Source organism: Apium graveolens, unplaced genomic scaffold (genome assembly GCF_009905375.1).
Source record: "Apium graveolens cultivar Ventura unplaced genomic scaffold, ASM990537v1 ctg3100, whole genome shotgun sequence".
In the NCBI taxonomy this organism is placed as follows: domain Eukaryota; kingdom Viridiplantae; phylum Streptophyta; class Magnoliopsida; order Apiales; family Apiaceae; genus Apium; species Apium graveolens.
The window spans coordinates 29057-45218 of NW_027417938.1; the positions used below are offsets into that span (position 1 = coordinate 29057).

The following is a 16162-nucleotide window of genomic DNA, read 5'->3' on the forward strand; positions in this document are numbered from 1 at the left end:
CAAGGAACCTAATATTGTTATCTATAAGAACATTTTTTCTTTCTATTGTTTCACAAACTTGTTCTTTTTCTTCTTTGGAAGAATACTAGAAACTGAATCTACTTTTATATTTAACAGAATCTTTTACATTTTAACGGGAGATTATAATCACTTTTTCAGTTTTCATGTAAAATTTTGTATGTAAAAGATTCGTCGGTTTTGTCAATTTGTTGAATATATGTATAAGTATAAATTTTAGGTTTTTTGTCGGTTTGTTTACTTTTAAATAGAAATATAAATGTAATTTTAGGGTTAATTTGTAGGGATTTGCTCTTGTAAACATGATCCGCACTCGAAAATGGATAAATATTGCACTTTATATGTGAGTTTGGAACTTTAATTTGTTGTATATATAGATTAAGTTGATTTAATGGTTAATTTACGTAATTAAACAATACTCTAATTAGCTGTGTTTATTTTTATCATTAATTTGTGAAATGGATACGTTTATATGTATTTTATATGCATTTTATGTGATTTTAAATGCTTTTTTATGTGATTTTAAAATCATTTTCATGTAATGTGATTTACTAGCATATGTTTTATATGTAATGTGATTTAATATGCATTTTATGTGATTTTATATGCATTTTATATGTGATTTTAAGTGTATCGTTAATATGTGATATTATATGTATTTCTAAGTGATTTTAAATGTATTTTTATGTAATGTGATTTACTAATGCAAGTCGTTTCATCGATTTATTTGTTTTCATATTGGCTAATATATTTTTGTTATTTATTTTAGAATCTCTTTGCTTGGATGTTGACATTGGTTATGATAAGTTTTGTGGTGTTGGCGATGGCAAGAAAAGGGAAGGGGAAAGACAAGGAGCCGGAAAAAGATAAGGGGAAGGCAAAGGCCAAGGGAAAGGCCAAAGTCGTGAGTAAGAAGGCCAAGGGCAACGGTGCAAAGAGAAAAAGAGGGAATTTACATTTGCGGGATGAGCCGACGGATTCGGATCGGACCCGAATGATCCGACTCGGCACATGACAAATGCGGAGGAGCGAGAATGGCGAGGAAGACGACCTTGATCACACTGGAGTGACATGTATGGAGAGAAACCGCCATTGAAGCCATATCGTATTGATATCTCCGATGGACAGTAAGTTAAAAAGTTTTTAAATTGCATTATTCCTATATGTTTATATTTTTGGTTCATTGTTCAATATTTTTATGTGAATTGTTAATGCTTATTATTTTCTTTTGTTTAAATATAGTATTGAAGATGATACGGCTAAGAAAACGCTTTTGACTATGATTTGGGAGAAGTGGCCTCTTGGGCGTTACACTTATACCGATATCGAAGAACGTCACCCGAGTTGGTTGAATGCAAGAGTTGAGGAGTTTCAAGTAGGTTAAAATTCATTTTTTTTTTGTAATAGCCATTTATTTCTTGATTTTATGATGTATTTATCTTTGTTTTCTTTTTTTTTTTTGCAATTTTAGAAATATTATAGACATCTTAAGGGGCAAAGCCGTTCAAAGGCCCGAAAAATTGTGGAAGATCACATTAAAGTGACGATAAAAAGGACTTTGAACGAGCTTAAGAAGAGGGTGGAGCGAAAAGCAAGGGAGGAGGGCGTGCGCAAGTTGTCTTTAAAACCGCCTTATTGGTCCGTTCCTTTTTGGAAGGACCTTTTGGAGTATTGGGAGAAGAACGACGGACACTTGCACCTGTCATCGGTTGGATCCTCCAACCGAAAATAAGTTGAAAGATTGCATAGTGCCGGTGCAAGGTCATTCAATAAAATTCGGGAGGTAATATTATTATATTCCATCACACACACATACATACACGTTCACCATATTTAATATAATCAACTAATTATTTGGACGTGCTAATATAAGTTTTTTAATATTTTGAAAGGTTTTGACGAACAAAAATAAGAAAAAGCCGACGAGACTCGAGGTGTGGGATAAATGTCATAGAAAAGTTGGATCCGATCCGGAAAATCCCGTCTACACTATACCGACCGCCATGTGTATTGCGGTAATTTTTATGTGATTTTATGACCATTTTATGTGATTTTAAATGCATCTTTAATAAGTAAATTTATATGTATTTTCATGTAATTTTAAATGCATTTTTATGTGATTTTATGACCATTTTATTTGATTTTAAATGCATCTTTAATAAGTGAATTTATATGTATTTTTATGTGATTTTAAATGTATTTTTATGTGACTTTATATGCATTTTTATGTGATTTTAAATGCATTTTTAATATGTGATTTTATATGTATTTATGTGATTTTCAATGCATTTTTATATCTAATTTTAGATGCATTTTTATGTGATTTTAAATGCATCTTTAATAAGTGAATTTATATGTATATTCATTTGATTTTAAATGTATTTTTATGTGATGTTATATGCATTTTTATGTGATTTTAAATGCATCATTAATATGTGATTTTAAATGTATTTATTTGATTTTAAATGAATTTTTATCTGTGATTATATATGCATTTTATGGGATTTTAAAAGCATCGTGAATATGTGAGTTTATATGTATTTATGTGATTTTAAATGCATTTTTATATGTGATTTTATATGCATTTTTATGTGATTTTAAATGCATCATTAATATGTGATTTTATATGTATTTATGTGATTTTAAATGCATTTTTATATGTGATATTATATGCATTTTTATTTGATTTTAAATGCATCGTTAATTGTTTTAAATAAATTTGTAGGAACGATATGCCGCCATTCTCGAGCACATGCATGTGGAGGTTGCACAAACAGGTGATCGGGATGAGCCGTGGGATTGGTAGATGGAAGCCTTGGAAGTCCCCCAATGTACATGGCCGAAAAATAATTATGTGGTGGGGTTCCCCAATGCTCGGGCCACCGATCTCTTGCCTACACTTGCTACCCGGTACCGAGATTCCACACGGAATGAAGCCGGCTCATCCTCATCCGCTCCGAGACAATGTGAAGCCATCCCCGATAATGTATATCTTGTCATCGTGAGGAATATACTTACGGAGATCCGTGATAATCCAAATCGGTTTGCTCGCTAACTTTCCGATGCGGAGATTACTACATTCGCACGTACGGGTCTCGAGGCCTCGGATCCATCCTCCGATCCAGCCAAAGATTGCAATGGAATAACCTTATCGGTGGCGAGATCGTGCATATCGTGGGCTCCTTGATTGAAGATATCGTCCAAAAGACGAAAGCTCGTTTTGCGGAGGTATAATTTTTGACCTTCTTATTTATTTATTTGTTTCATTCACATGTAAATTTTGTTTCTTCTTTTTAACTAGTTTAATTAAACTTATATATCTAGGAAAATAATCGGTGTGCTATGGAAAGTCGATAAGGATTACACATCCGAGGATGAGACCTTCGATGACGAGGACTTTGATGATGGCGGCGGTGATGACGGTGGATCGTCCGATGTTGATTTGTCGGATTAGTTTACATTGATCGGTTTTAATACTATTGTAATTTGATGGTTATGGGATGTAATATAATATGTTGTGACGGTTTGATACTTTGTCGGTTATTTGGGATTGATTATAATGATGAAATGATACGGTTTAATCATCCGGTTATCGGAGTTTGTGAATGTTTGCGTTGGATTTAATTACTATGGTTTAATTGTGAAATTTACTAGTTTTTGTGAATGATTTTGAGTAGTATAGTTTAATGATTATCATTATTGTTTGGTTGTTTAGTTGTGATTGGATTGGATTTGTGATTGGTTTGTGTATTGATTTGGTCTGCTATACAGGGACTGTAGAAAAACCTGCAATTTTTTTTAAAATCAGACCTTGAAACCGTTCAAAAATAGGCATAATCGACCACTTTTGACCATTACAAAACCCAGGAAACCGACTGTCAAGGGACATAACCGACCACCTTCATAAAACCGACCGTCTCCTTTAGAGGGTGGTCGGTTTTAGGGCGGTTGGTTATGATATTTAAGTTAGCCTCTGAAATAAAACCGACCGATGTGCACACTTTGACCACGGTCGGTTATGAGTTCCAGTCAACTTTTTAAAAATAGACATAACCGACCACCTACGGTCGGTTATGACACAGTGAGGTGACAACACGTTTGTTGCCACGTGTACATAGTGACCCCATATTTGAATAAAATACCCAGGCACTTAACCGACCACTATGTTGGTCGGTTATGAGGGTTAAACCGGATCAAAAGTCATAACCGACCAGGCGAAAACCGACCATGCCCTGTGGTCGGTTATGACTATTTTAACCGACCGTTTTTCCTCTTAACCGACCGTTTTTTACGGTCGATTTTGTCCTATTTTCTTGTAGTGCCTATAGTTTACAACAAATACTCATTATGTTGAACAAATAAGCCTCTTATCGTTAACAAAAAAGTCATTTTGTACGAGAAATATGTTAGTTTAATTTACTGGCACAACAACACCAACCTCCTCATTAATTAACACTAACCAAACTAACATGATAAAATTGGTGGCTTACCGGCAAAACCAACCTTGCATTAATTGGCACTAGATGAACTAATATAATGAAATTGTGTTTAATAAAAAGGATAATTACAATATCTCATAATAATGCTCTTAATATTATTATGTATCTCATAGATAACAATAAAAATAAATACTTATTGATTTAATAAATAATGATTATAAAAAGTAAGAAAAAAAAGAAAATCCTAATATATATTTATATATGTGTATTTATATATATGTAGATATGTAAGGTTGAATAACTGTTCCTTTGAGAAATGACATGCTTATTATATTAAAATTAAAATATTAGAATTTTTGTGATTAATTTGTTTGGCTTTTCTAGTCATAATATAGTTATTTAATATTATTAATTGATTATTTTGCACAATAAATACAAATAAACCCCTTAAATATTTATTTTATAAAATACATGTCCACTTTTAATCTATATCATCCCTTATAAAATTAATATATTAGTTGAACATTATTGCCTATGAGTCTGGTTAATAAAATTTTACAATCCATCTTGTCTTGCTTAGATTTAATTGACATTTACACATGTTTTTATTTTCAAAAATTAATTTGAGTCGCCTTTTCTTTTTTAACTCTTTAGACAACCCTTTTCAGGTGTTTATCACAATCTTATTTCTAGTATTCTTTCATTTTTTACAATGATAGTTTTCTTCCTAGACTGTTTCATTTATCAATAAAGGATTTTCTGTGACGTGCTGTGTCAAAATTTGATTGGTCTTTACTTATAAATACTGATAGACCCTCTGTATTTACATCAATTCTTCCAATAAAAATACTCCAAATTCATAAAATTTGATGTTAATGTGTGCCCATGGGTACACACTAGAGAAACTCTATCAATAAAATTGAAATCTATTAAATTATTAAAAATAACGTAACTAAAAGCCATAGAAAATGGGATACAATTGAAAAAGTGTGGTAATTAACTTTGCATCTAACACTTGTGTGCTTGCTGCACCTATAATATATTATAAAGATATTTGTAGACAACTGTAGATTCTCCTTTTCTTAATTCAATTTCATTTTACTAATAATAAATTTTAAAAAATAATATCTCTACATACTTCTAAAACATCATTAATATAATTTAAAGATGTTTCTAGACAATTCTACACATTAGTTTTTTTTTGGTAAAATTCACTAATAACTTCTGGAAAGAGCTAAAACTAGCACCTAAAAACAAATTTTAAAATATATCGCTAAGAGCTCTCGATCATTCTAGATGGTTCATAATACATGGTTCTAGATTCAGGCTTACACTATATATATAAAATTGTTGTAGCCCCTGAGCCACCATCTATTACTAATGTGGTGTCATCAAATTATTAGGCACACTAAGATGGTAAAATTATCATGTGGCATTGTAGATGAAGATGAAGAAGGAGATGGTGAATTAGATGACCAAAAGGAAAAACTCATCTTAGGTATACTTTCAATTTGTAAAATTGGTCCACATCTTCATAGTTTTCAATTTATTTACTTGTTGTTCGTAAGATTTTTTTTTAAAAAGTAATTATTAACCAAAATATCCATGGACCAACACATAAGAGTTAATTTTCATGTAAAATTATAGAGGGGGCGTAGAACTAACTTGTTTTACAATTGTTCTTTATTGTTTTACAGGGATTGTTCTTGATACATCAGCAAAATTTTATTGGTGGAAAAGATCGGCACTATCTGCAGGGGTGTTTGCAAAACAACCGGTGGCACAGGCTGTGAGGCAACAGCAGTTAATGGTGGCTGTGAAACAACGGCACCTCTCATCAGCAGAGATGCACCAGCACTCATCGCTGGCGGTGAAGATACAGTACTTCCTTGAGGCACCACCAAATTCCCCGCGGAGTCAGACTTTGGGGGCCTTCCCCTCTTTCTTTTTACCTGCTCACTGGGGGTATTCAGGCCTATAGACTTCCCCTTTTCTGCTGCCATTGTTTCTAAGAGGGTCTCTGTGTGAGGTTCTGTGTGTTTTTTAGTGTGTGTGTTTATGATTAGCTATGTTGCAAATATTATATGGACCTGTGTTGTAAATATTAATGACAGATATATAGAAATAATACGGAAGGCCCCCCAATGGTTATTGCTAATACATGAGCCCAAGTTAGCCTTTAGACGTTGGTCTCTAACTAGAAAAGTAAATGAGTTAGAATATAATAAACACAATTTGGATGTTTCCCGGAAAGGGCCTTCTTACTAGTGTATCCATGTAGTAATTGTTCATGTTTTATTTGACATCGGAAGGATTAAATATTCACAATATCAATAAATAATTGAGTGATAATGAATGTCACAATTCTTTTTATTGATATCAAATTTCATCACTATTTGTATTTATCTGTAATTTTTCTAAATACATTTGTAATACGCGTTTTGACTCGTAATGCATGCGTTTCTATATCTGTAAACGATATTGTTTTGTTGCTTGCTATTAATGCATTATTATTATTCATGACAAAACATAGATCAAAATCCGGTCTATGTTCATTTGAAGATATAAAATTAATTATTTGATGTATCTACTAACAAAATTTCTACGACTCATATAACATATTACAAGATTGACATTTAGTTTAGAGATATAAAGTGGTTGATCGAATTGAAAATCAGATAAATAAGTAAACTTACAAATAAACATGATATAAAACTAGTCATTGTATTTTCACGGAGGAGATAAATCTAATATTGTGAAAAAATATATTAAATTTTTAAAAAATAATTAATATGAGTTTTTCTAAAAACTATTGTGCTGATGACATTGCTAGACATTGTACGATCATGGAAACTCGAAATTTAACGATCAAATTATATTTTTTACTCCCTCCGCACTATTCATTTCTTTAGACTTTCCTTTTTGGATGTCCATCCTATTTCGTTATATTACAAAAAATTTCGAAAGTTGTAAAAATTATAATATGATAATTAACTTTTCATCACAATAATTTTGTTTGAATGTTAAAAACCAACTTGATAGTAGAAAATTCAATTAGGATGACATTAATATTACAAATTTATAAATTTATGTGAAGATTTATTATTATTGTTAATGTGATTTTTTATATTGTTAAAGGACAAGCTTTTCTACTCTATTCACATTTCAATTTTTATCTTATTTTCAAATTTCTGGTATGACCACTAGTTACGATGCGCTTATACTTTACTACTGTGCCTTGCCGTTTATATCAAGATTGGACGGAAGTTACAAAAGTAAAAGTTTTATATAATTACCGAGTTACGATTTAATTGGTTTATTAGAACTTATACACTTCAAGTATTATTCTAAATTTTTTATCAGGAATTTCAGTTTTCTTATTTACTGGTTGAATGGTAATTTTGAAGGATTCATCAGTTAGCTTGGATTGAGCGGAAGAAAATGGAATTGAAATATCTGCACCATCATCTTCCTCCACAAAATCTCTGTTTCTTTTCATATAAAGCACCATTCTTTCTCCATACACATCACCAGAATTCAACCTTCATTTCTTGCTTTCCGCAACTTCCACGTTGTTTTCTCAACCAACTTGTCCTTCGAGAACTCCATCATTAACTCTCCCAGACTGTGATCCAACAACTTCATCCTCTGTTTTCCCAACTGGTCCCTCAAGAACACTATCATGCACTGCCCCGAACTGCGATTCTTTATCTAAATAGCCCTTGCATGTCATTCGAAGAGATATATACTTCTTCTTACTATTAGGAGGACAATATCTAAGTTCTCTCTTGCCACCTTTCTTGATAGCATCATAAAATCTCCATCCCATGGCTGATAAATATTGCCTAGCCTTCATCTGAATATCTCGAATCCCTTTAATCAAGAACTGCTTGTGGGTTGATCATGGCCTCAACAACATGATTTTCAATACTCTGTTCCATAGCCTCTTCCTTTGTGTCACACTTTCAAGATTCAAGACATGTACATCTTCTTATATTTTATGGCCACACTTATCGAACAAAAGTGTTGCTCAGAATTAAAACATCCCCAATATTTACAAGCTTGGTACCACCCCTCTTTTTATTGCCACACTTATCGAACAAAAGTATGGTAAGCCTAAGAAGAACGTCGATGATGTCATCGTTTAGTTGTTTCTTCATATCTGTAATTCGTATTATGCAGGGATTTTTGTATTGTAGGAATATATTTTATGGATTTGTAGTTTGTACTTGTTAGATTTGGTAATGTCAGAGGAATATGTAGAAGTATGTGTAGTTATTTAACTTATTATTTCTTTATAATGACTTGCACTTCTGTATCTGAATGAAGGTAAGACCTGCATACATCATGTACTTGGATTTAATTTAATTTTAAGTTGGGTAGTTTCAGTTGGAAATAGGTAGGAGAATTCGATGGAATCACTAAGCCATAGATTGGATTCTGCAACCCTTCGGGGTGGGGTTGCAAACAAAAGTGTAATAGTAGCCTTCAAAACCAATGTCTACCGCAACCCCTCTTTTTTGATGTTACCGTAGAGTCAAAATGTGTTACCAAAATGACATATATAATTAAAGATGATTTTTTTGAATTTAAATAATTAGTATTTTTTTACATAGAAATGAAATAATAATTGAAATATATATTTTATTTATTTTTAGAAGTTAATAATATTAGTGCAGTGATTTAAAATATTATAATGATAAATTGAACGCCTTATAAAACTTAACAAGTGACTAATGGATTTATGTACAATATTCACTTCGCCATAAATGACCTTATACAACATTATTAAGTGATGTTGTCGTAGAATATGTTGCCCCAACACAACATTAATCTAACATATTATAACATATTATAATTATGTTAGCAAAGAAGTAAAAAATGTTGTCAAGACTATTATAAATAAAAATATTTAATTTTTTATTAATATTATGTTGACATGTCACTGGGGTCTCTACAAGTGGGTCACATACTGCTGATGTGGCAGCTGTGAGAGAAACAATTATTTTTTTAGTTTGTACAGGGATTTGGTGACCGGGAAATGTACCGCCTACTAACTTTGAGGAAAATATTGAACGCCCCTCCTCTCAAAACCCTACCTACGAGCTCCCCCAATTCTCATTCACATTCCTAAAAACATATATTACAATTCTATCTCTATCTCTATCTATATACTCGAAGTTATACAACACACACTTTCTCTCTTCATAATAATCAGTTTTATTTCTACAGACTCTAGTGAATCATATTTGATTTTCCCATGATTTGATTGTTAATTAAATTGGATTCAGTCAGCAATCCAAAAATAATATCAGAGATTTACTCAAATACTCTGCTCAGATGTTCTCCCAACTTCGCACTTCCAGGCTCTCTCTCTCTCTCTCTCTCTCTATATATATATATATATATATCTCCCTCTGAGTCACCACTGTATGAGTGATACAGTGTGTAAGCTGATTAGGATTTAGGTGATGTTATATTGGAGAACTCGGTTTTGGTGTTTTCTTGTTTCTGTTACTATTTCTGTTGCTTTAAATGTTTTGTTGTATTTTATTTTCTCGGGACACTGGTTTGTGTAATTTGGGGCTAACGAGATATTGTGGGTGGAGATGGAGTGTGTATGCTAATTAGGATTTAGGTGATGTTAAGTTAGAGAACTCAGTTTTTTGGGGTTTGTGTTACATTGTTACTGTCTATGCTCCTTTAAAGTTTTATTATCTTTCAGATTTTTTAGGACACTAGTTTGTATAATTTAGGGCTACTGAAATGTTGGGTGTGGGGGTGGAGTTCGTAAGCTGATTAGGATTTAGGCGATGTTAAATTGGAGAACTCGATTTCGGTTTTATCTTGTTTTGTGGTGTTATGCCGCTTTAATGTTTTTTTATCTTTTTGTTCTAGTTTATGTAAAATGTACAAGGCTAAAGAAATATGACTGACTTATTGCTTCGCGCCTTACTTGGTATTTTAGGTGAAGCTTTATAAGTCCTTTACGTATTTTTTGTTTATAACACCTCGAGATATTACATTTTATTGTTTGGGTATGTAATAGGATTGATTTGGGAGTGAGATCTTTTGGTGTTAGATTTAGTATATCTATAGTTTATGAATGTTTATCTCTTATTAATTTATGTACACTTATTTTAGATTTTGCAGAATGTTTTATTAATTTGTTTATGAATTAGATTCTTTCTTGGGGGGTCATATGTGTGTAGAAGTAGATGTATGTAACTGTTTGTGGATGACTATTTTGATTATAATGATCTGTTGGTGTTAAACTTGTAGATACAGGAAGTAGTAAAGGGAAATGCATGGGGCAAAACACACAAAAAATAGTGGCTGTTGTGGTGGGAAGATTAGTTAGTTCTGATCTTTTTATTGCTTGCTTGCTGATTCTTAAATCAGCTTTTAAGAAGAAACGTGAGGTTAAGTATTAAGATTGCTGATACAAAGTAACAAAGGTATGTTATAATTTCTCTGCTCATCTATATTGTAATTCATGATTGTAAAAGTTTGTGTTAATTGTTCTTGAGGACACTTATTACTTGGATGTATATACATGTCAATGAGATGTCTAATTTCAGTTGTGTATTCCAGCAGGAAAATATGAACTTAAGGATGGGTGGACAAAGAGATTTGCAAATTTATATAAAGTATATATTCGGAAAAGAAATCAGTTGCTTTTGAGCTTTAATTTTTGTTGCCAACTGTTGTTTTGCCACCAGCCTACATTTCTGATATCTTCTTGCAACATATGAAGTAAATATGTGTTGAACATATGAGTGACTCTGCTTTATGTTGTTTACTAACTTTTATTTCTTTTGTATCTACCTCTGTGGCATGTGTTTGTAGCCAACAGGGATGCGGTTGTCAGGAACCTGAATCTACTCATCAAATGTCGTCTCTGCCACTTTCGATGTGTTCAATACTACTGCTTGATCCCTATTGCCTTCTATTGAGGTGTTGACAGGTACGCAGTGTAAGGATCTTCAAATGCTTTATCATCATACCTACTAGTTATCAACTACTCTGGTTGCTCTATTTTGCTCAAGTTTTCCAAATCTTTGTGTTCGATATTTGCACATTATTTAATGACGACTAGACTAGAGACTAAATCAACAACAGTCACTGGGATTAAATCTCCGTCTTTTCTTTGTAAAGAGGTTTGTGATCAGTTGATCTAAACTGTAATACAAGGGGACATGACTTGATATTTTCTTCATCTCCAAGTTTCTCCAGATATATATTTACATTTTACACTTATATAATATAGGAAAACATATAAGTTAGTTACATTTTAATCTAGAGAAAGCATATCGGTTAAAGGATTAAAATAGTTGTAGTTAGGTTAGTATGCTTTGTTTGAAACTGAATGTAGCATTCACAAATGGTTGGAAAGTGACATATTAATATGAGAAAACTTTTATAACGATTTTGCTCGTGATGTTATATATCAGTTTTGTTGCTATGATCAGTGAATATATATCTTGTACGTATCTTTTTGGCGCATAAACACGCGCGTTTACGCAACAAGAACTCAAGAAGCGATCTTGCCCCGCATCTTTAGATGGAGTGCAAGCTAAATTTTGTTCAAGATATATATAATAAATCTATTGTTCTCTATTATATCAGTAAATTTTAATATATACAGACATATTTGTAGTTTTGCATTGAGTTGGTTTTTGTAATAGAAGTTATGTCAGACAAGTTGTTAATGTTGGTGTTAGTGTTGGCTTGTCTTGTTTGGAGTTCTGAGTCCATCAGCCGAACTCATTTTCCTAATGGCTTTATATTTGGTACTGCTTCTTCTTCTTATTAGGTATCTTCATTTCCATGCCTTTCATTTTTAACTTATAATTTGATGCTCATTTGGTTATGTCAAATGGTTTATATGTGTGTATTATTAGTTTGAAGGTGCCGTGAATGAAGGAAACAAGGGTGCTAACATTTGGGATACCTTTGCTAGCCGAACAGGTACTAAACTAAAACATCGAAAATTATGGAACTATCTGGAGGCTTAAGGAGGGAAATTTGCAGAGTATAGTTTATCTTAGGTTGTGCTTGACATAGATTTTTTGTGCAGGCAAGATTTTGGACTTCAGCAATGTAAACACGGCAGTGGATCATTATCATCGCTTTAAGGTTAGTTTACACTTCCAATGATGATCTACTTCTTTTATGGTTCATCATTCTCATACTATTTTTTCTAATTTACTTTAGATTACTGTATCATCGTCTTTTCCTTTTCCGCCTCATTAATTTACTTTCTAATTTCTACCTTCCTTTGTTACTTCCTTGTTCACATTATTATCACTACAGAATTGAAATCAAGGTATCGGTCAATTTTCAGAATAGATGATAAACCAAAGCTTATAGTGATAAAGTTTTCCGACTGCATTAGATTAGTATAAAGATAAAATTTTTTGGATAATACCAAATCTAATGATGTCAAAGAGCATGTCACCAACTTCTTGAAGATAAGAATGAATAGCTTTAGGTGCTGAAAACTAACGTTATATAATACTACTAGTCATATCATACTTAATGTTAAAGTTGTACTTTCCTTCGTCTCAAACTAACCAAACGGAAATTATAACCTGAATATTAAATTACATTACAGATGGACATTGACTTGACGAAGGACATGGGAATGGATGCTTACAGATTCTCAATTTCATGGTCAAGAATCTTTCCGAGTAAGCTGAAACTTTGCCGCTATGAAATGGTGTAACCCCTAGCGATAAGCCAATACCCTGTCTTAACATTATAATTTTGTATATAGAGATGGAACAAGAGAACCAAATCCAGATGGATTGAAATACTACAACAACCTATTAGATTATTTACTGGAAAAAAGTCAATTAGTAAAAACTGCAAATTATACAAAGAATTTTCGTGTTATTAAGTCTGTACAGCGGTTTTGAAGAGTCTGTTGTAGCTTCCTGTGAAGAATTCAGCCTTATGTAACTTTATACCACTGGGATCTTCCGCAGATGCTCGAAGATAGATATGAAGGATGGTTAAGTGACCATATCGTGTAAGTGATTTAAACTCCATCCTGTATATATTAGTCATTATAAACCTAAACACTTATTTACACAAAGGCTCATATTTTGCTTGCTAGAAAAGATTTTGAGCATTATGCTTTTACCTGTTTCAAGGCCTTCGGAGACAGAGTGAAATATTGGATCACCTTTAATGAACCTCATAATGCAGCAATGCAAGGTTATGACTCTGGAACTCAGGCTCCCGGTAGGTGTTCAATTCTAGGGCATCTCTTTTGCAAGGCAGGAAAAACTAAGCAACCATGTCCAAAACTTGGGTGATCTAACTAGAGAAGCAAATATTGAGAGTATGCTTTTAGTTGAGATGGGATTAAAGGAGATGGTTGCCTTGAAGGTCTTCTTATGAAGAGATTACCTTAAACTATCTCATATCCATTAATTGCAGTCTAGATCTACGTGACTACAGTCTACAGTTTGGCTATAAAGTTGAAGTATTATCGTTCTACTTTATTTTTCTTAGTACTACGATGTTTATATTTTGAAGTGTGTAACTTTAACTTGTTAAAATTTTCACTTTTATTTTATGGTTGGTAGATAATTGGTGGTATAAGGATGGTAGTATGTTGATGGTGAAGGTAGTGGTGTTTATTTTGGATAACTGATTTTATGGTTGGTAGATTGGTTGATTGTGTTAGTTTTAAGATTATGGTCTTATTTATGGATATGCCAATTTAAAAATAGTTCCTTGCATTTTTATTGTAAAAGCGTTGCAATAGGTCTTTTTAGTGTTGCTAATAATCAGTGTAAAATGTTGCAAAAAACACTAAAAAGCATTGCAAAAAATACTAAAAAGCATTGCAAAAAACACTAAAAAGCGTTGCAAAAAACACTAAAAAGCGCTGCAAAAAGGTTGCATCGATACCCCATATGTGGCCCCGATTGTGGGGTCCACAAATATTGTACTGATAGCCCAAACCCTACTGTAACACTTTTCAAGACCTATTGCAACCCCATTGGTGTTGCAATAACACATTTCTGTAACGGATAAATAAGGGTTGCAATAGGTTGTCACCGGGGATGCAAAACACTCTATGGCAACACCTAAAATTACAACCCCGAAAAAGAGTCGACATAGCCTTTTTTTGGCCTTTAGCAACGCTTTTTTGGCATTTAGTTACGGTTTCTTGGGGTTGCGGAATCCAATCTATGGCGTAGTGAATGGATTTTATGTATTATAAAGTAATAGTCAATGCTAATTCTCATTGTATTTGCACGGCCTATAAACTGTTTGTAATAAACACATGTATATATCTTATGTTTATGTTGGAAAAATATGTTGGTTGACACATAAAACCACCACTACGCCATAAGTGACATGATGTAATGCCTTTTTACTGTTACAATAGGCCCGAAAAACATTATTATAGGTCTATTGTAACACTAGTAGACGTTACACTTGTGAGCATTACATGAGACTCCCTATTGTAACACTTTAGCTACCAATTGTAACACAAAGAAAAGTATTACAATAGGCCACTAATGTAACACTATAATGATCAATTGTAATAATTTGTCAATGTTACATTATGTTGGAATTATTTTTCATAAGTGGGACCCACATGGACTAATGTCACTGTGGTGTTTTAGTTGTGCAACAGTAGCTACACTACAATATGCAACTGCAACATTGAATTATATTAAATTTAAAATATCTGCCATGTTCAAGAATTGAAACAACCCATACAGAACATTACCAAAACACAATCCAAATACTAAATCCGCAACTCTAACACTACAAACACAACTCCAATACTTATCCAACCTACTATCGAGTCAACTAAGCCAAAAGCCACCTCAAATTATCAAACACACCTCTAGTACATATATAAATTACAACATATATACAAGTTTCCACGACTTCGAATGTTTGTACGCATTAAATCAAGGAAAAGTTCTTCGAAATCGGGATTATTTTATATCGTAGAATTTACTCTGGATTGGACGTCCGAATCTCAGGTTCCTGGATTGGTCTTGTATCTTTAGCGTCATGCTTCCACGTTCAATATTTCTATAATTCGACCCTATTTGCATTCTTTACGAGATTTACAACTACAACTTCAATTCCACTTACACTACTGATTATTCAACATATCCACTCCTTTGTCAATAACATTCTTTCTTTAGAAAGTCTGGAGATTTTCTTAATCTTCTTTGCTCGTACTCGGCTTCTCGTGAATCGACGTATTCTTCGTACTCTAATCGTCTAATAAATTGGATGAACAGTTTCTCCGTACATTGGTTCCGTCGTTAAATTTATCAAGCAAGATTTGCACTCTTCTATTAAAAACAAACAAATATTTTCTGTAATAGCGGGTCCACTTGGCCTTCTAAATGAACCATACTCACTTCTAGAACTGGTAGTCTTCTAGGTAATCCAAATCTTATAACAATCGAGAAACTCAAGTAGTAATTGGACAACCAAGTTTTTAAAACTTGTTTTGTTCAAAGGATTTTTAGAAAAATTCTGTTTAGAAAATCTCTTTTGAAAACTGGTTTAAATTTTTGAAAATCATAAACTTGGTCGTCATTACTATATGAGTTGGTTGCCGTTCTTTTCAACCCCTACAAAGTATCAAATTGGAAACACAATCAGATAAAAGCTCATTCATTTCTGTATATCCTCTATCCCTCATTGGGTCTACT

At 32.7% G+C, this 16162-nt stretch overlaps 2 protein-coding genes across 2 annotated transcripts; both read left to right on the forward strand.

The window, feature by feature from the left end:
- The first annotated feature begins 5839 nt into the window (after positions 1-5839).
- Positions 5840-6783, forward strand: LOC141700935 (uncharacterized). Its single transcript, XM_074504588.1, has 2 exons — positions 5840-5955; positions 6155-6783. The coding sequence occupies exons 1-2, from the start codon at positions 5871-5873 to the stop codon at positions 6436-6438; spliced, it is 369 nt and encodes a 122-aa protein (XP_074360689.1). The 5' UTR covers positions 5840-5870; the 3' UTR covers positions 6439-6783.
- A 4762-nt stretch (positions 6784-11545) lies between these two features.
- Positions 11546-14189, forward strand: LOC141700931 (putative beta-glucosidase 41). Its single transcript, XM_074504580.1, has 7 exons — positions 11546-11617; positions 12362-12428; positions 12538-12596; positions 13075-13150; positions 13239-13318; positions 13412-13491; positions 13579-14189. The coding sequence occupies exons 1-7, from the start codon at positions 11546-11548 to the stop codon at positions 13778-13780; spliced, it is 636 nt and encodes a 211-aa protein (XP_074360681.1). The 3' UTR covers positions 13781-14189.
- Positions 14190-16162: the final 1973 nt, after the last annotated feature.